The sequence below is a fragment of the Anas platyrhynchos genome, chromosome 6 (assembly GCF_047663525.1).
Source record: "Anas platyrhynchos isolate ZD024472 breed Pekin duck chromosome 6, IASCAAS_PekinDuck_T2T, whole genome shotgun sequence".
Lineage (NCBI taxonomy): Eukaryota > Metazoa > Chordata > Aves > Anseriformes > Anatidae > Anas > Anas platyrhynchos.
This window is the reverse complement of record NC_092592.1, coordinates 39,002,123-39,021,431: the sequence shown is the minus strand read 5'-3', so window position 1 is coordinate 39,021,431 and position 19,309 is coordinate 39,002,123. Positions and strand designations below refer to the sequence as shown.

General features: G+C 42.8%; 1 protein-coding gene and 1 long non-coding RNA gene across 4 annotated transcripts in view; one reads left to right on the top strand and one right to left on the bottom strand.

Annotated features, from left to right (window-relative positions):
- The first annotated feature begins 6,283 nt into the window (after positions 1 to 6,283).
- Positions 6,284 to 15,029, top strand: CLRN3 (clarin 3). Its single transcript, XM_038181565.2, has 3 exons — positions 6,284 to 6,512; positions 12,220 to 12,396; positions 14,653 to 15,029. The coding sequence occupies exons 1-3, from the start codon at positions 6,284 to 6,286 to the stop codon at positions 14,925 to 14,927; spliced, it is 681 nt and encodes a 226-aa protein (XP_038037493.1). The 3' UTR covers positions 14,928 to 15,029.
- LOC106017929 (uncharacterized) overlaps positions 7,812 to 19,309 on the bottom strand; it is a 33,422-nt gene continuing 21,924 nt past the window's right edge. For all 3 annotated transcript variants that reach the window (XR_011810182.1, XR_011810181.1, XR_002403406.4), the window contains 2 exons: positions 13,858 to 14,011; positions 7,812 to 8,930 (listed from right to left, as the gene is read on the bottom strand). This is a non-coding gene — a long non-coding RNA (uncharacterized lncRNA). The remainder of the gene's footprint in view (positions 8,931 to 13,857; positions 14,012 to 19,309) is intronic.

Here is a 19,309-nt window from a genome sequence, read left to right as displayed (position 1 = left end):
AAAATGAAAGTAAAAAATCAAGAAATTAGAAAACTGAAAAGCTGAAGCAAAAATAAGGTAACGACCCATAGCTGTTTGCATGTGTATCCTGACAGAGCTCCAGCAGTGGCCTTTCTTTGTCCAGCTCACGGCCCACTGGTCATCTGTCTTGTCCTCTCTTTCCATCACGGATCAGACACGCTCCCAGCAATGTCATCTCTTTGGCAACCGTCCTGTCCTCCCTCCCAACCTGCCCGAGGAGCCGCCAGACCTCCTGCAGGACCCGACACCCGCAACCTCTCCTTCCCCGCTGTGCCAACCCAGTCCTTGTGGCAGGGGTGGAAACGTCCCCGCGAGCAATCACAGGCCCTTTGCTGCTCTCCGGTGTCCTCTTGGCTTCGAGCTAAAGAAACGCAGGATAAGAAATACACAACAACATTTTAATGCCAATAATTTATTTCAAGTATTCCAGCATGGTATTGAGCCTCATAGCAGGAAGAAAGGCAAAATTGTTTCCTGCTGTCTGGACAATGCCTGTAAAAACAAAAGACAGTAACGAATGATCACAGCACCAGAGAAAGGATTTCAAGGAGGAGCATCAATACTCCTATTAAAGTATGTGACAGAGAATCTAATCCTTCCCTTGCCTTCACTTAGAGAAAAGCTCTCAAGATATTTGCAAGGCTTTCACATTTACTGGTAAGTGCCCGTTATACACTGGGTAGCAGCACAGTACATCAGTCTCCTTCCCAACATGCTGGAACACAAATTGTGAACGTGCTGAAGAAATTATAAAATCAGGGAGCACAGCAAATAACAGATACAGGCATCAGTTTTGTAGCTGCAAATATATCTCAGATGAAAAATACAGGATAAATTCTCTAAAGCACATATAATTGAGAAAAAGCGCATGAATACATAACATCGCAGCAGTAGCTAATTTAATGACTTCAAAGATGTATTTGGCTAAGATTTTTACATTTGGAGTCTGAAAGTATAAGTATCTGGGAATATATTTAAGTATTCAGGGCTACATATCTTTATAATTGTTACAGAATTTGCAATAAATTAAAGCCTGCTCTGCCAGCTCTTCTCTCTGTTTCCACCTCCAGGATTTGTTCTAAACATTACAAACCTTGAAGCAGATCAAAGCCACGTTTTATTAAATTGAAAAAAAAAAAAAATTGCAACAGTGGTATTTTCTGTTTCATGCAAGACCAGAGAGTGTTTTTTTTCTCACCTTCAATAAACAATACTGGGCCACTCAACTTGCAGCATTCAGTCATGAATAACAGCAGCTTTTTGATGCCTAAGATTTTTATGTTTTATTTATTTATTTATTTTAAAGTCCAGTCATCTTTGGGCCATGGAAGCGATACCCTCGGATGTCTTCAATGCTTTAATGGCACTCAGCTGTTTTGGTAGCTGAAGTCACTAGCATTTGGGTATAAAGAAAAATAAATGGGAAACATCTCTATGTTTTCAAAGGTTGATTTTTATTTATTTATTTTTTTTAACTTCTTACTTTACCAGAGTAGACTACACTATCCTTTCCAAACAGCTAAGAACTTTAAGAAGCTGGTACAGCCACATGCCCAAGCAACCACACACACAAGTCCCAGTTGGGCAAGGAGCTCAAAAGACAAAGCTGAACATGACTTCTTCTCTCCCAGGATGAAGCACATTCAGCCATGAGCTCCTCGGATGCCTGAGCACAAAACACAGTTGCATTATAATGCTGTTTGGGAGTAGCACAGATTGTGCCTGAGGATACCAGAACAAACACCAGCCAGCTCGCTCAGATGGTGAAACTGAAGGATGCTCGTACAGGAGGCGATCATTTTAAAAATGGATTTTGCTCATCGCATTTCCACTGATACCAATGTGGTGGCTGTGGGATCTTCTGCCTTTTTTTTTTTTCTTTCTATCAACACAGAAACCAACAGTCGCTGCTTCCGATAGCTGCTCAGATGAAAGGATGCTGCTCTGGAGGGGCCGGAGGCAGCGTAATATTCCAGCTGTCACTCCAGGGCTTACCAATACCCTTCAACGTCAGAGCTCAGGAATCAATAACTATCTAGTGATGGAGTTCTCAGTTGAGAAGATTTAGTCATTTTCTGGGAAGAATTCCAAGCGGCATTTGAAACGTGTTTGTTTTTCTTTCAACAGTGCTGTAAAAAAGATCAGAGCAATAGAAGAAAGAAGTCGGAGGATGTAACAGTACAAATCCACTGCACAGCGGCACTGGGAACAGACACACAGAAAAAGTATCACATCCAAGTTTCCCAAACAGTTGTTGCAATAATTTTGCAGTTCAGTTGAGCTTCAAATTTTCATCTCCAGCATCTCCAGCTACAATAAAGTTCACGAAGCCTTATCCGATTTCCCTCACCCAGTCCAAGAGGCATAAGCAGATTCCTATTTCCACCACCTCTCAGAAAGCTGGCTGCAAAGCTACCAGGAAAAAAAAAAAAAAAAAAAAGAAAAAAAAAAAATCAATCTCTTTCTTAGTATTCTCTATTACATTTATAGCAAGTTGTTTCAATTACCTTTTGTCCAGCTTAGAAGAGGCAGAAACAATTAATAATGCCTGGCCTGATCCTGCAATGCTGTGCACACGTGGAGCATTATCGACCCCCTTTTGGAGCCAAGAGCAGCCCAAGGACTTGCCATCTTAGCTACTGTGCTCCTCTGCAATTAGATGTGGAAAAAAAGGAAACTAAAAAGAACATAAAAGCTTTGTGTGATCTGCCAGAGGGCACCTCAAAGGTGGAGTCTGGGGAAAACTGCAAATACCAACGCACCTGCCAGCCAGACACAATGCTAGATTCACTTGCCTTATAACATTTTTCTAAACAGAAGGTTTTAACCAAATATGGAATTTTATAAACTGCCAGCAACAGTCACTAAATGCTGAGGTTGCAATAGAACAGAAACTGACCTGCAGTGGCTTCACCGTGACTTTTCCCCAGCTGTGCTGGGCACGGATGAGCGCACTGACCTGCGAGCAGCTCTGCTGGGGCTGCTGCAGCCGGGGGGTCCTCCGCCCAGAGAAAGCATTTGCAACATAGGAAAAGAAATAACCTATGAAATGTCATAAGCCACCACAGGAAAATGTCTTTGGGTTAGCTAAAGGAGGCTGTGTAGCCTGGCCAGAGACCATTCACGTAGCCTTGGTTAGCAGGGGCACGGGGTATTCCCTGCCTGGATCAGCACCAGGCTTGAACACTCAGTTTATAAGTAAAAGCTTTCATTTTATATTTTTTATAGCAGATCTGGATGCCTGGAGCAAGCTAACTTGTACATAATTGTAAGATAAATATATATTCCACCTTTAAAGATGCAGGGCTCTATGCAATTTTATCCCAAATCTATCTGCTGTCTGTGACAGTGAATTGCCCTGACTTCTCTGGTCGACTGCTGTGCAGGACGGCGTCCTCACTGGCTGCAGCAGAGCTGGTAAGCTGCTGGTGGGGAAACATTTCATCCCAGCTGGAGGAAACCAATCTCTTCTCTTTTCTCTGAAGTGATGAGGCGTGTCATGTCAAACTACAATTTCCATGTGAGTGCCTGATCTGGAGGAAGGCACAAAAATGCTGCCACTGGAGGAGAAAGCTCCTTGCACGGAGCTAGCCTGCTGCGAGGACTCGGCCACTGCTCTGGCGAGCCCCTGGACCCATTAATGTAATCCTTCAGATTTAGCAGGAGCAGGCAGCACCACGTTGGCTAGCGATGGTTTCACTCTGGAGGGGTTGTGAAACGCATAAGCAATGTGCAGAATACACATTATACATTGCTTTTTAGGTAGCTGTGAGGAGAAAAGATACAAGCAATTGTACCATCATAAAAGGATAGATTAACTACAAGGTAACAAGAAAGGAAAGGGAAAATTATGAGCTTATTTGCAGGGCGATTCCCCCAGCCTCAGGAGATTTTCAACAACTTGAGCCACAAAAATTTGAGCATAGCCACTGGAAAGTAAAGATCATTAACATTACGTGGAGAGAAAGTACAGATCATCCCCTGCAGCTCTTAGTCTCTTATTTAGCATTTTTAAAGGCACAAAAGCAAATCCAAGTGAGCTGAGTATGTGCCAAAGGAAGACCACTGAGCAGCAGTTTCAAATGTCTTCCCTCAAATTTAGTACCATGACAAAGATTTCTAGTTAAATTTGTATCTTTTAAATGCATTTCATAGAGGGGCAAGTGGCACAGATGAATCAGTACAGGAACTTCTCCTTTTTAACAGAAGTTTCCTGGGAGAGGACCAGCAGCACCTCCCTGGGCACAGAACCACACAGCAAGGAGAATGGCTGGGATAACAAACCCAGTGACCAGTCTGATGAAGTCTACCCGTATTTCTGAGGTTAAAATTTAACCAGAGGTCTGGAAGGAAAATGGAGACGGGTCTTTTGTTTCTTATTTGCTTAGGAGGGCTGAAATGCTTCCCTTTGGTCTTCAGTGCGTAAATCATATACTGAGTGACATCATCTATGTACATATGCAAAATCTGACTATATATGAGGTACATACATGATTTATAAACAAAATAAAAATAAATTCAGAAAAGTGATGACATCAGAAGTATGATTTAAGTCCTATCTAATGAGGTATATACACACAAGGCCATATTGTATGAAAGCCCAGTTATACATCTCAGAAATAAAATGCACTGATTTCAAATCTGATTACTGCTTTAAAGCTTTGAAACAAAAAATCCTAACACTAAAACAATTACAGCATTACTGGATTCCCAAACAGCCATTTTCTCCTCCTGAGAAGTTCTTTGCCTTTTCAAATTCATGAAACTTTAATCTCTCCTAATCTTTACCATACAAAACAGGCGAGCTTCAGGAATACATCTCAAGAGGCTAGTTTAGCAGCACTGTTGAAAGAGACTGCTTTGCAAAGGTTAGATTCTATGATTCTATGAAAATCAAGGTGATTCAGAAGCATGGCTTCAAGACAGCAAATAATAATGATGTTATAATTTAAAAAAATAAGAGCTAATAGAATATTTTTACTTTATCCTGACAAGAGATACTAAATCAGGTTTCACACTTCAAACAAACAAAACAGGAAACTGAATAGCCAGCTTACTTAAAATTCTAGAAATTCAGCTTCAATCTTATTAATAAAAAAAAAAAAAAAAAATTCTGGTTGAAATCGTGATATTGGTGTCTTGTCTTTTTTTTTTTTTTTTTTCTCTTTTAAGTCAATTTGGGCAGAAATACCCTTCTTGCTCTGTAGCCCAGGGCAGATTTCCCTCAGTATTTCTTCCTTTACCTACCCACTACCACACTGAAATGAGTCCCTATTTAAGGTATTTGTTTCCTCCCTGTAGAGCACTTAGGCTCACTAGCAAATAATGCATATTTCATGTCTGAGCTGAACAAGAGCTGAAGGCTGAAAGCCCCATTGGTAGAGTGCAATCAAAGATCATTACACATTTAAAGCAACTGATGCTTAGAGAAATTAACTGGAACTTAGCAGAGTCCAAACAAACAAAAACAAAACAAAGCCAAAGCAAGGAAAAGGGAACACTTATTGTGGGGAAACACATGGAATTTAATTAGGGATTAAAGCTTTTCCTTAGAAAATAACTTGTTGATACTACAGAGAAACTCCTTACCCTCAAGGAGCCTGGAGCAACCCAGACTTTTTGCAAAGAGCATCAAGTATTTAAGAGGCCTCAGAAGAGAGCTGTTAAGCAGGAAGGGGACCTGGACAGAGAAGGAACATTTATCAATCCTCACCATAACAAATCAGAATCTATCCCTCACTTTCAAAGTGGTCTAGATATAGAGCTAGCAAAAATTGCTTCTCAACTAGGTATGAGCCTTTCATGAGAAAAGGCAAGAACAACAGGGAAATATTGTTGGGGAATGAAAATCTTCTAGAAAACAGCAGGTGACCTGGGAGACATGGACCTGCTCTCTCTGGGCTCTAGCAAAGCTCTGGAGATCAGGGATTTGAGCAGCTCAGCCACCCTTGGTGCCTCTCACGGGGCAAAGCCACATCAGTAAGCCCAGTACGTCACGACTGATGGCAGCCCTGGTGGCAGATCCCTCCCGGCCTTTGTCAGGGGAGTTTGATTGCAGCCATGGCAACGCCTTTCCTCCAGACCAAAGTTCAATTATTTTACATTTTTATTACTGCTGCCGTTTGCTTAAAGTTTACCAGGATAGCGTTCAGCTAGCACGCAGAGCAGATTCCAGGGAGTGAAAGGAGAAAACCACCTCACGCCAAGCAGGGCTGAAAGGAAGAAAATCCCCTGAACCCGTGGAAAATTTCTGTCTGCCAAAATGCCGACCAGAGAAAAGAAACTCATGTTTGGAGCTGCTTTTTTAACCAGCGTTTTATCTTTCGTGATCATTTGTGTCGTTCTCGGAACCCAGAGATGGATCAGCAGCACAATCTACTTTTCCCAATCAAACAGCAGCACTTCGGTAACCATCATCTACGGACTTTTCAGTGGCACCTGTGCCTCGAAAATCGATGCTGGAGTTCAGTTTTCAGGCGGTAGTTTCCAAGGTAAGTGGTGCGATGCCTGGCGATGGAGGGCAATGGGCAGGCTGCACGGGGGCACCCATAGGAGCAACCCGGCCTTTCTGCACCCGTTTGGGGTTGTAAAACATTGAGGGAACGCAGGAATATCTACAGACCAGCTCAGGGATTTAAGTGGTGTAAAATCAGACCCCAAAATAGTAGATAAATGCTGAAACACTCTTGCTGATAGCACCTTCTGATTATCTGTGACCTTAACCTACGCCTCTGAAGAAGTTAAAAATACAGGGTAGGAACTCTGTGTGAAATAGATTTTAATTTTCAGAAACTCTAAGTGAAAAATAGGAAAGCAACACTCTATTAGCATTTCATTAAAGGATTACAAACCTCATTTGGTTTCCTTTAAATTTCATTATGTTAAATTAATTGTTTGATTTAAAACATTTTGCCACCTACGATCAAATTAGCATCATTTTAATAGAAGAAGGTTCTGAGAGGAACTGCTTAAGGGAGAAGAACCAAAAGTGTAAAGCTAATTTAGACAGATATGGTGTTTATTACTTGTGTTTGACCTAAACTTAAGGAAAGTATTCCTTTTATTTCTTCTTTCAAGACCATCCCATTCCAGTTTTAAGTGTTCTTATTAAACTGAAGCATTTAATATTTTCAAAATTTTTGCTTGCTCATCTTTTTTTTTTTAATAATAGTCTATGAAGTATGTAATACAACATAGCTCATCTTTTATAAGCCCTTTCTTTCCCCACCCAAGGCATAGTTTTCAGGTGACGCCTCCTCATCACGACTTTCCAAAAATATGCAGGATAAGATTTTGAATCCAGGCTATTAGAATAGCATTTCAGCAAAACAAAACAAAAACAATAAACAAACAAAAAACAACCACAGATTCAAATTAAATGTTATCTTTTGTTGACATGTACCACGGCTTTTTTGTACATCTATGGTTCTTAGTATTTATCCTCAGTGGTAAAATTCTTACCAGAAGGAGAAAAATTAAAATGGTTAAATGATTAAATAGATACAAAGAGAACAGAACAACTGAGGGACTAGGGAGGGGAGATGCTACACAGGAATAAAACAAAGGTAAAAAATAAGGGGAAAAGTAGAAGGGGGCTTACCTAGTGTGACCTTTGAGAAAGTAATGACAGAAGCATAAAAATCCTAGTATGTGGAACAAAACATGAGAAAAAGCAGAAGAGAAACAAGCAGTGATACATACCAAATACAAACCACAGACTTGATTCTGATTTCACAAAGTTCAGCCAAGATGCATTTATGCACAAGTCTCTCTGCCTATGTTAACAGAAATATTCCAAAAGCACAAAGGTAGATAAACCTGCACTCTGCTTCAAGGTTCAAGGATTTGCACCCATTTTCTGTATCTTTGCTTCACTTTGGGTTCAAAGCTGTAATGCCTATACGCACCTCTGAAAGTGAAAAAAAGCAGTCAAAAGAAACCCAACTACAATTTGGAAGAGTATATCAGATAGTTTTGAAATATGAGATTTACTTTAAGATTTTTATTTTTTTTTTTTTCTTTTTCAGTAGGCTGTAGTCCATCACTACGAGCAAATAAACCACCCAGGTAGAACAAAGCAGATCTAAGCCTATGGAAGGTTCCCATCTCCCAGCTCTTTCCCATTGCATTTAGTACAGAAATTGTATCTGTAAAACAGGCACCCAAATTACCACAGTGACAGAGCTATACCGTGCAAGCCAATTGACATAGTAGCGATCAAATTTAATGAAAAAAATGAGTATAGCAGTGTTCCTAGCAAAGCGTATAGAAAATATTGAGATCACTGCCTAACAAATGTAAAATCACAAGTCATTCAAGCCAATGTATTTACAGTCATATCGGAATAATCAGAGTAATTTTTAGAAAATCAAATATACACTTATAAAAATAGTTTATAGATGATTATATCTCCTCATGCCAGTTGGCTCTAGCCCCAGACTTTGCTCCATGCAGGCAGGCTCTTGCTGATTTTAATAGGGTGCCATGTGAAAACAGGAGTCCACCCATGCAGAGCTGATGGCAGGGCGGGGATGCAGTCTGGCAGGAATTTGGGGCACGTGTCTTGTCTTTCCTTGCACAGGAACTAACACCAGCAAATCCCAGGGTCTGGGCACTAGCACCCTGTAGATTTTAATCACAGTTATAACAAGCATCAGTAAACAATTCAATTCTTTGCATGGTCTATGTTCATTTGTTTTTTGGAGGTGATTTTTTCTCCAGATTTAATTTTTTGTGCTCTTCGTTTAGGAAATGTCATCATGATTCTCACATATAAGCCATTTATAGATGAACAAATCAAGTGAGCTTCAGGAATTGCTGGCTGTTTTCAACAGCTGCTGAAAGAAATGCTTCATCCGTAGTCTAAATGAAGATTTGCCCTCATCCTTCCCCAGTTCAGTCAGGTGTATCTTCAAGATAAAATAAACTCATTTAAAATTAATTCTTCGGCTCTACGCTAGGTACAATTACCACATTTTGTATGAAGTAGGATTCCAAGCATTCTTGAAACAGGAGAAATACTTCACAGAACTGCATGCATACATACTATTTTATGAACTGAAATAGCCAGGTTACCCTAAGACAGTAGGATGTCCTTTAGTAAATGGATTGCCTGTACTATGGAGAAACAAATTGTCATGAATTCTCCACTCTGACATCTCAAGCAGCAGCAGGAAGCATTATGAACACCCTTATACAGCACAGCATGATCTGGCATTCAGCAAGCATGCCCTGATGAGGTCTCTGGGTGTTTTCCAGATGGCACTTTCGTATTTGGGTGTAAATCAAGGAGAATGAATGGAAGTCACAAAATAAATACTGAAGAGTAATTCAAAGAAGATACATTGACTACTTGTTAGCAATAGTCCTGGTTGGCTCCAGTAAAAGACCATATGAAAGCAGATTATCAACAGCCTTTACAGAAACAACAACGTTGTTTTCCAAAAACCACACAATGGAAAGAAATTTTTGAGCATAAACATGAAAGACAAAAAAAAAAAAAAAAGGAGTACAGATTCCACAAGTATACAGTGTCTGAGTGGCATGGCCAGGGCAGACCTGGGGACGAGCAGCATGATCTGGCCAAACATAGACATTAAGTAACGTCATTCCTAGAGCCTTCATTAGCCTCTTTAGTCATTTGTCTCCGAAAGGAACAACCTATTCACGTAATAGGTTGCACAAGGGCTTTTACAACTGTGCTCATTTCCAAGTCAAACACATAAAAACAGTGAGCAAGGTGCAGGGAACGGCACGCCCGGGGAGCCCATCAAGTCGGGTCAGCTGGGCATCAGCAACCAGCGAAACAACCCACACCCAAGGAAGTCTCAGAGATTCACTACAGCAGAGGAGAATCAATTCATTTTCTATATTCAAAAAAAAGAAAAAAAAAAACAAACTTGAAAATTGGTGGAACCAGAGTATTCAACAAAGTTCCCATCAGTTTCCAGGTAACCTCATAAAAAGTAAAAAGTTAATTTTAACTTTTTTTTTGTGTTTAAATGAGCAATTCATTCTGTGTGATAAGTGATCAGAGATCAGTGAAAGCTGCTAAATCTACACTGCTTCAAAAGGGCATTAAGGCTGGCTTGAAGTCTTTAAGCCATTCACAAACAAGTCACTAAAAACTTGGGAAACTGAATCTGGCCACACAAGAGTTACAGATGAAAAAAAAAGAAAATATACAGAAAAATAAGAAGAGATGGTGGAGGCAAAAACCTCTGCTTTCATTTTGGAATTAGGCTATTTTACACTGATGCAGAGGTTATCCAGTTGTGGGTTATTATTGATCAGATTCAAGAAGATCAGCTACTGTAGAGTCCTCTAGTTTGTTTTATTTAGAAAAAAAATCTGCCGCCATGAAAACAACATTTAAAACCTTTAAAAGTCCTGAGCTGTTGCTGGCATGCCTGCAACAAGTGGGATCTGGCAAAATTATATCCCTTAAATTGCAGCTCATTGTCAGGGATGAATGAGATCCATGAGGGGGTGCCATAGACGTAGCCAGTCAACTCTGGAGATGTTCTGAGTGATAAAATTAAGTGAGGCTGCCAGAGGGAAATTATCCACACCTGCCTGGTTCAGCTCCAGCCCTATTCCTTGAGGTAGGCAATACCCCAGCAGTGAGGCTGCTTCAGCACAAGCACGCGGTGCAGCTGGTGTTGTGCTCACCTCCATTTAATTGAGTGATGTCCCCTGAATGCCTCTTTCCTATTCTTCTAGGAGAATTGCTTAAATTTGCATCTGATTTCCATAACACATCCTTACCTGCCATTTGCTCAAACAGAAATTAACTTCCAAGAATAAAACGGTAAATGAGATAGCAGCTCTCCTTTTAATTTATTTCCAGTAGCTCTTCGCTTTGTTCTGGGTGTTTATTTTCTTTTTATGTGCGCTTGTTATGTTTTTGCTATGATTTCTGCAATTTATATGCTAGATGAATACTGCAGTAAAGGCTTTGTATTAAAAGCAGCATAGAAGGGAAGTTTTCCTGTAGATGGCTGCCTATCACAATGCCTTTTGAATAGAGCATGAAAACACTGATGTCAAACTTGTTATAGGTTAAGGCAGCCACAGGCATGTTATGGATGCCTTTTCAATCTTTAAATTGAAAGGAAAATAATATATTTCAACGCAGCTATACTGCAATTACACTTTGAGTATATTGCACCCATATTTGTGTCCATTATTATCAGCAGCATATCAAACAACTAGGAGGATTTAGGCAAAAACAACAAAACTGGTGACAGTCCTGGAGGGAGGGACTGTACGTGCTGCGTGCCTACAGCCAGCCATGCATACAAATACAGAAACTGCCCTGGAACAGCCTGCACACAGAAAGTGCAGCAAGCTGCACATGAGGCAGAGGAGCCGGGATGCTCGATGCTGAGGGGTGCAGCAGCTTCACATCACCCTCCTGGGGAAGCAGAGCCCAGGATGCACCCGTCCTCCACGGATAACAAAAAGCAGGAGATGCTCCTTTTTAAATAAATAAAGGAGGAATTCTCCCCACCCATTTCTTTTCTGTGGGACAAGGCAAGAGACAGATCCAGCCGGGGTATGAAGAGCAGCTCAGTGGCCAGCCATACCTCATCCGGCCACGCTCAGACACATTTGTCCTACAAACACATCTGACCCTGCCAAGCTAACAGCTTTACTGGACTTGTAAAAGCTGTTCTGTTTGTCAGATTTATTCCACTTGAAGGGACTGCTGCTGCATTAAAAGGAAATAATCTACAGTTAGAGCCAAGTTTTAAATCAGGCATTTGTAGAAGTCACCAGACACCTCAGGGATGATGGGCAGGAACAGCTAGTTTCCTCATCAGGCTTACCATAAAATTTCTGTCGAGCTTTGTCAAGATGAGATATCCTCAGAAATGTTAGGGAAGAGCAGTTTGCTACCCAGCCCACTGCCCATGAAGTTTGTGTGCCAGCAGGATTAGCAGACATGCACTTATTTCAGATGAAGGTACCTTCATCCCACTGCAGATTTGGGTTCGTGTACTGTGCCAAACCTACTGCTCCTGTTACAGCTGGCTCTCTGCAGCTCAGCCACATCTCTGCTTATTAGCTTTTAATTACAACTAGCTATGTAGCAGTAAACCCTAAGCTTGCTGGGCACATTTAAACACCCCAGGCACTGAATCTGCCCTCCCCTGGGTGGGGCTGGGCACCCACCACTGAGCCGTTCTCTTTCAGTTGCAGAACTGGTGAACAGCAGCAGAAAAGGCATCAACGTCACGATCATCGTGCTTCTGGTCCTCAGCTTACTCAGCTCCCTTCTGAGCTCAGGGTTTACATTCACTAACGCTGTGAGCAATCCCTACCAGACGTTTCTGGGACCCATTGGAGTCTACACCTGGAACGCCATAGGTGGTGAGTAACGTGTCCTGTACTGAACACTTTCTGCATGCTCTGCAGATTAATACTATATCCTCATTGATGCCAAGGTTAAGAAATATATATTAAAAAAAGAAACACTTGAAAATGTGTTCTGTTCAGCTGTTTTTTTTTTTAATGGTTTTAACCATATCTGCTAGGTTATCTTAAAGCTATATTTTACACACTGGTAAAATCCAGCAGGAAGCTGGATTCACTGGCAGCAAAATGCACAAAGTGATGCTACTGCGCATGTTGGGGTGTCACATCATGGCAAACATGATACACATCAAGAACAGAGTAAGCTGACAAATACAATGTTAAACCAGAACAGAATTGTGTCCATGTATATGACTACAATGCAATTTGTAATCTCTTAAAGACTCTGTGCCCCTGCTTTATGGTATTTATAGCGTAACTGTTCCTGGGTTACCTGCATTCCAAATTAGGCCTCTAAGGTCTAATCTGGGAGATGGATAATAGCTTCACTTCTGAAAAATGTGTTGAATCAAACACATCTAAACCAGCATTAACATCAAAAGGGGAGGTGGTTAGCAGGGCTGAGTCACGGCAAAATTTATTTCCCTCTGTAAAAACACTTGCAGAGATCAAAATAAGTTTTAACATTCCCTAAGCAGAAAAAATGGTAGAGGTGCTGAGCTGTCAGAGCCGTGAACTCTGCCAAACAGCTCCCTGGAGGTGCAGGCTCTCATTCAACCAGCAGGCTTGCATCTGGCTTCTCCTAATGCACCTTGCTACACTCTTCATCTTGCTACGGTAATGACTGCAGCTCTCACACTCGATTCGTCTCGAGAGGATTATGCTTTCCTCTAATATTAGGCTAGCACTGAGAGAAATTCCTTTTAAGACATCTGATTACGGGGTCCTTCAGCACAGGTCCCTCAGGCACGCTCCAGGTCCGCGTGCCTACCTTGCCTGCAGACAGCTTGGCAGTAGGGCCGCACGCTGTGTGCTGGTCCCCAAAGCCCTCAGTGCTCTGCCTTGGCCAGAATCTGACCTCAGGGAAAAGGGAATCATATTCAGGGATTAGAACAGCCCCAATTGTAGCAAGTACAGGTGTGAAAGCCACCCTACCCCAGCTGTGACTAACGCAGCAAGCATATAAATATAGATGCTAGTACAGCTGGGGATGTCTTGAAAGAGTTAAAAAAAAAAAGTGCAAAAGTCTAAATTACACCATTACTCAACTTTTGGGACAAGCAGATTGGTGTCTCATTGCAGAGGAAAGCCCAGCTACCATTATGTAGCGTGGATCCACAAGAATTGACCTGAAATGAAAGAGCTTGCCAAACGAAATATTAGTGAGAAAGTTGACCAAGGATTGTGGTTACTTTGTACAGCCCTCCAAGTGCAATGACCTGGAAGTGTATCTTACCACGGGCATTTTTTTTTTTTTTTTTTTTTTTTTTGAGAAATCATGCATCATTTGATACGTACCTTGAAGGATCTTAATCTCTGCACCAGATGGCCTGACATCCCGGTGCCCTCCTTGCTGAACCTCTGTCAGCAGGAGCATGGGTAGGGTGGTGCATCCAGAGGGAAGGAGCAGAAGTATTTTCTCCAGTGTACAGAGGTTATACCTCTGCTAGCACTATGAAAGCAAATAAGTAAAAAACATTATTGGGCTAAATATATCAAAGTAACCAAGCACCATCTATATTAAGGCAACTGTAGGAAATGGATGCAGATTCAAGACATCTCATTTTGGCTCATCACAGTAGCTGAATAATTTGGGTAGGAAAGAACCAAGTCTCCAAGTTTAAGCTCTTGCTCAGAGCTGTGCTAGCACTGAACTCAAACCAGGTTGCTCAGAGTCTTATCCAGTTGTTATACCACATATTCCATGAATTTGCATTCATATCAAATAGCCAACCTGCAAATCACCCGAGGGCTGAATATATTATATGCATCAGCACCAAATGCAATGGAAAAAAAAAAAAAAAGGACTTTACACAGCCTTATCTAAAGATAGTCAATAAGAATCCATTCATTTTAGCAGAAGATAGTTTCCAGTGTCAAAGCACCCACTCTTCTAGATGGTACAAAAGTTCTTTAAATGCCCTCAGATTTTATTAACAGAAAATATTACTCTCATTTGTTCTAGTCCTGGCATTCTAACCAATTTAAGTGGAATCTTTCCAAGTAGCAATTTATATAGGCACTTAATACAAATATTTATAACACAAATAATATTATGTTTCCACCCCTAACATTTACATTTATATTTTCTAGGATTCTTCACGCTCATAGTCATGATACTTTTTGCAGTGAACGTGCAAGGCAACAACCTGTCTGTAGAGCTGGCCACCAAATGCGCTTCTATTCAACAGAACCATACCGGATCTAAACACAATTATGATTATTCCTACTGGATCCTGCTGCTTCACATTCTTTTTAGCTGTGCTACTATAGTCATCATTATTTTCTACAGCTGCGCAAGGTATACTAAGAAGAAAGAACAGGAGAGACCAATTGAAAACGCATCCAAAGACGTCATTCTGTTTTAAGGATATCACTGAAAAGAAGGCATAAAAGAAAAAAGTATTTAATGTGGACAATCATGGCCAATAATTTATGTACAAATTGAAGGTATGTGTATAGCTCAATTACCAGAATAGCCTGTTGCACCTCCAAAGCAGATTGATTCTACCTTACGATGTTAGATGTTATAAGCAAACATGCTGCCTAGACACCCCAAACAGAAATGCCAGAAGTGCCTGATGCCAGTGCCAGCCATTGGGCTGGGACTTGAGGCACTGCACAGGGATTTTTATTTTTTTTATTTTTTAATTTTGCTGGAAGGATCGCTGCAAATGCACCTCTAGAAGGGAAGGGGCGGCGGCACAAAGAGCTGCTGGCCACTGCAAGCCTGAGGAGCCTTTGCAGCCACGGCCAGCCCTGGAGAGCTGCAGCACGAGGACTTGGGGGCAGCTCGCTTCTTCATGTGCTGCCTCTGCCTGTCTGAAAGCCACATTTGTGCCAGCCCTGCTGCTGCACAGCACGGAGCGGGTGTTCCCACCTCCTGCTTTCAGGATCTTGGCCACAGGACAGAGCTGCACTGATTGCACCAACACTGGTGCGTTGGGAATGCAGCTCTGCTTCACCCTTTGGGTCCAAAGGCGAAGATCAAAGAGACTGGATTGCATTTGCCCTCTTGCACCTCGGGGGCAGAAGCAGTGCGAACACCAGGACTGTTGGAGATGATGAGAAGTGGTCGTGCAGTATCAGTGCTTCATCCAGCCTGCAATTCTTGCTGCTACCCATTTTCTGCTCTGGGACCTTCTCCTGCAGGTCCTTAAAACACTTCCCTGGCAAACAGGGGTGGGCTTGCAGCCCCCTTTCCACTTGGACAAGCCTCTTCACCACCAGTCACTGCGCCCCAAACCCCACAGCAGTGTGGCACCAATTCCCAGCTGAGCTCAGCTTGCTCAGAGCCCAGCTGGAGAGGCACAGTGCTGCAGTAGTGAGGGGACTGGCAGCCTAAACAAGACAGCACAGCAGCCCCGTATCGAAGTTCTTTTTCTATAGAAACCTTAGCAGAACCTGATTGAACTCTATTTATAGACATTTGATAACACAACCATAAAACCCCATAAAGCCGCACCTGCGTTGGGTGGGGCTGTCTGCTCTCCCACAAGCTGTGTTAGGCTGTCATTTTGCCCCCATGGAAATGCCAAATAATGAGTTTTATTAGTGATTTAGGGACAACTTTTTTTCCATATTTACAGTGTAAATCATATATAATGCCTACACAACCACACACAACAGCAGAGCTGTGCAGAGGGGGTGCACTCCCATCCCACTATGCCAAAGGAAATTTAGCAGCTGAGAGTGACCTTTCCCTGGGCAGGGACACAGGGAGCACACTGCCGGGTGAAATCACTCTCAGCACACATGTTCCTGGAGACGAGCACAGTGCAGAGCAGTCAGCGCCTGCTGCTCCTTTGCTCCATACCTCTGTAGCTACAAGAACAAGTTTTTATTGCACCTTTTTTTTTTTCTCCTTTACAATAGGATTTTCACAGTCACGCTTGGTGTCTGTCCTATGATGCAAGAGATATTCATAGAAAAATATAGCATCTCTGGGGAGAGTACGAGAAGACATACAAGGCGACTTCTTACTATTTATGTCAAAAAATAAAGCTTCAGCATTAAAGTGCCCTGTACTTTTTGCAGCTGTGCTCTTTCAAAGGAATCAAAGCAGAGTGCCTGTTTTGTAAGCATTTGACTAAAAGTAAGATGAGGCAGAGTGGCGGGGGTATAAAAGAGGGTTTCGAAGACTTGAGGAGTGGGATGGGTCAACATAGCTTATTGCCTTATCTCCCCTCCGTTGCTGACAAGAACCATGCCTAGAACTGCCTCTCACTGCTGTAAACATTTCAGCTAAAACCTCGGATATTTTGCACCCGGGAGCTAAACTGGCGGGAAGTCAAACATTTGCCAGTTTTGCTTTGGCTGCAAAAATTTTCACACAGTTCCAGCACGCATCTGTCACCGTAGCGCTCCGCCAGCATCCATCACGCAGCACAATTACGCTCCTATCAGGCACTGGCATGGAGAGAAATGAAGCCGTAGCAGAGTAGTGTCGGAGGGGAGGAGGCTCCTGCTCTGAGGAGGAGTGGCTCACCATTGCTTCGGTGCTTCTGTCATAATGAGGGGCTGTCTGAAATGGAAAAAAAAATAATGGAAAAACAGGAGTGATTCTTTTAGGAAATGTTCCCATTTCTGGGTGCTGCAAAGGAGGCACAAACCATGCAGGTCACAGCACAGGTGAGCTCACCCAGCGAGGGAAGCACAGCAGCAAGAGGCAGCAGGTGATGGATGCAGGTGGACACTACAAAATTCTCTGTTTCCCCAAAGATGTACCAACAGCCCTGCAAGGCAGCAGCGAGATGCTGGGCTGAATGGGGGCTGTGCAGGGTGCTGAGGTATGAGGAGGAGAGCTCCTGTTTGTAAAGAGGCCATAAAAATATCAGCTGTTGGGTAACTGCCTGGATCTGAAAGCACCTGCTCCAAATTAAGTTACAAAATATGAGCCCCCTGGAATAAAGTCACCTGTGAGAAGAGAGCAGAGCACACAGAGCTCTGCAGGTGGAGCTGGCCTGTGGCACACAGATACTTGGGAGGAAAAAGCAAGAAGTCAAACAGTTTAGGTATCTATTTCCTGCATCAGAGTTCAGTAAGGGGAGATCATGCATGTCCTTGCAGCCCATTGCTACCAGATGAAGGGGGGAGTAGGGTGGGGTGGTGGGAAATGCAATATAAACCAACCTCGTGATTTGCTTTTAGGATATCAGACAGGAGCTGGTCTGGCTCTAGCCACCCAGCCAGCCTTTGAAATGAATGGAGCTGCATTCAGCGCATTTCTTCTCCTAATGAGAACAAATCCTGGCAGTTTACCCTTAGGTTAAAAAAAAAAAAAAAAAAAAGCTTGCACTGTCAGCTTGATGCACTCCTGAAAGGAAAAAAAAATAAAAATCAAGCTCCCATCTTATCTAAAACCAGGGTAATTTTACCCATTCATCACTCTCCAGCAGTTGAGGCCAGGAGCGATGTCTGGCTGGGTCCTGGGAAGGCTCAGGGATGGGGCTGGGCATGGCTCCGGGGTGGTGCTGAGCACACTGCTGGGCACAGCCAGCACCACGCCTGCCACCAGCATGAACCCGCAACCCACTGCAGCTCATGGAATCCCTGCTGGGAGCGTGGCAGCTGGAGAGGAAGGAGGCAAAGAGCATCCAGCAAGACCTCTGCCCCTCCTCTGAGGAGCAGAGCAGGTCCCTTTGCCTTCTTTTTCTGCCCAAGCAGAAATCCACGGCCACCCCTCAGCCCCATCCACACCGTCTGCTCTAATACCCACCCATCCGAGCAGCAGCAGTGGCTAAAGGAGTCACCTGCATGCTTCTGCTAGAGTGGTCACAAGCAAAACACCGAACAGGTATTAAAATAGCCAGATACAACATTATCTGGTCAGGAGTTCTTGCTTCAGAAGCTGCAGAAGCTGTTTCCTATTAACCCCAGATCTGTTTTAGCTCTGTGGTTCACTTGAAAAGTTTCAACTTGTGCAAGAATTGCACCAAGCTCAGCAACTGCAGAAATGCTGAAAAGCAGCAGCTTTTCCTTTGAAAACATGGAAGATCCACGATACCCAGTAACTCAGTTACCTTAATGATTAGCAGCAGCTGAAAACATTTAATAGCACACACCACAAACCTCACAGCAGGCAGACGTAATAATTTTTGATGTCGGAATATCTACTTGACAACACGGCAGAAGCTAGTTAACTTCACAATTATAGAAAAAAAAAAAAAAGAGCCAGCACGGCTTTGCTGTTAGCCACAGGCAAAGCAGCTCAGTCAATAAAACCAATTCCTGTCCCCCAGGAGCAATTCTGCTAAAGAGTCATCCGGCTCACGCTATTTAAAAATCTCTGCTCGCGGGAGAGCTGCCAGAATTAACAATCAATGTTCTAAATCAAGCGCGGCATCGCCGACGCGGTAATGATTTTTATTATAGAAGTATCAGAGAATTAAAAATAAATCTCTCCCCCAGCCCCAGGGCCGTACAGCAGGTCTGGACAGAGGAGCCTGAAGCCAGCATGGGATGAGCAGCAGCGTGCCCCAGGGACACTGGCTTTTGCCAAAGTGACAGGGGACAAAGCACACGACCACAGCTTTTTCCCTGAGCATCCCTTCTGCAAGGGAAGCTCCTGTGACAGCTTCTCAAATATAGGCCTGCTCAAAGAATTTTTGCAGGAAAATGTGCAGCAGAGCTTCAGCCTGACACCGATACAAGCATTTTATTCTCATGGTAACACATATCAAAGACCAGGTTTTAGTGCCCGGCTGGGTGTGAGGTCCCTCTGGAGGGGAGCTCTGCCACAGAAACCCCA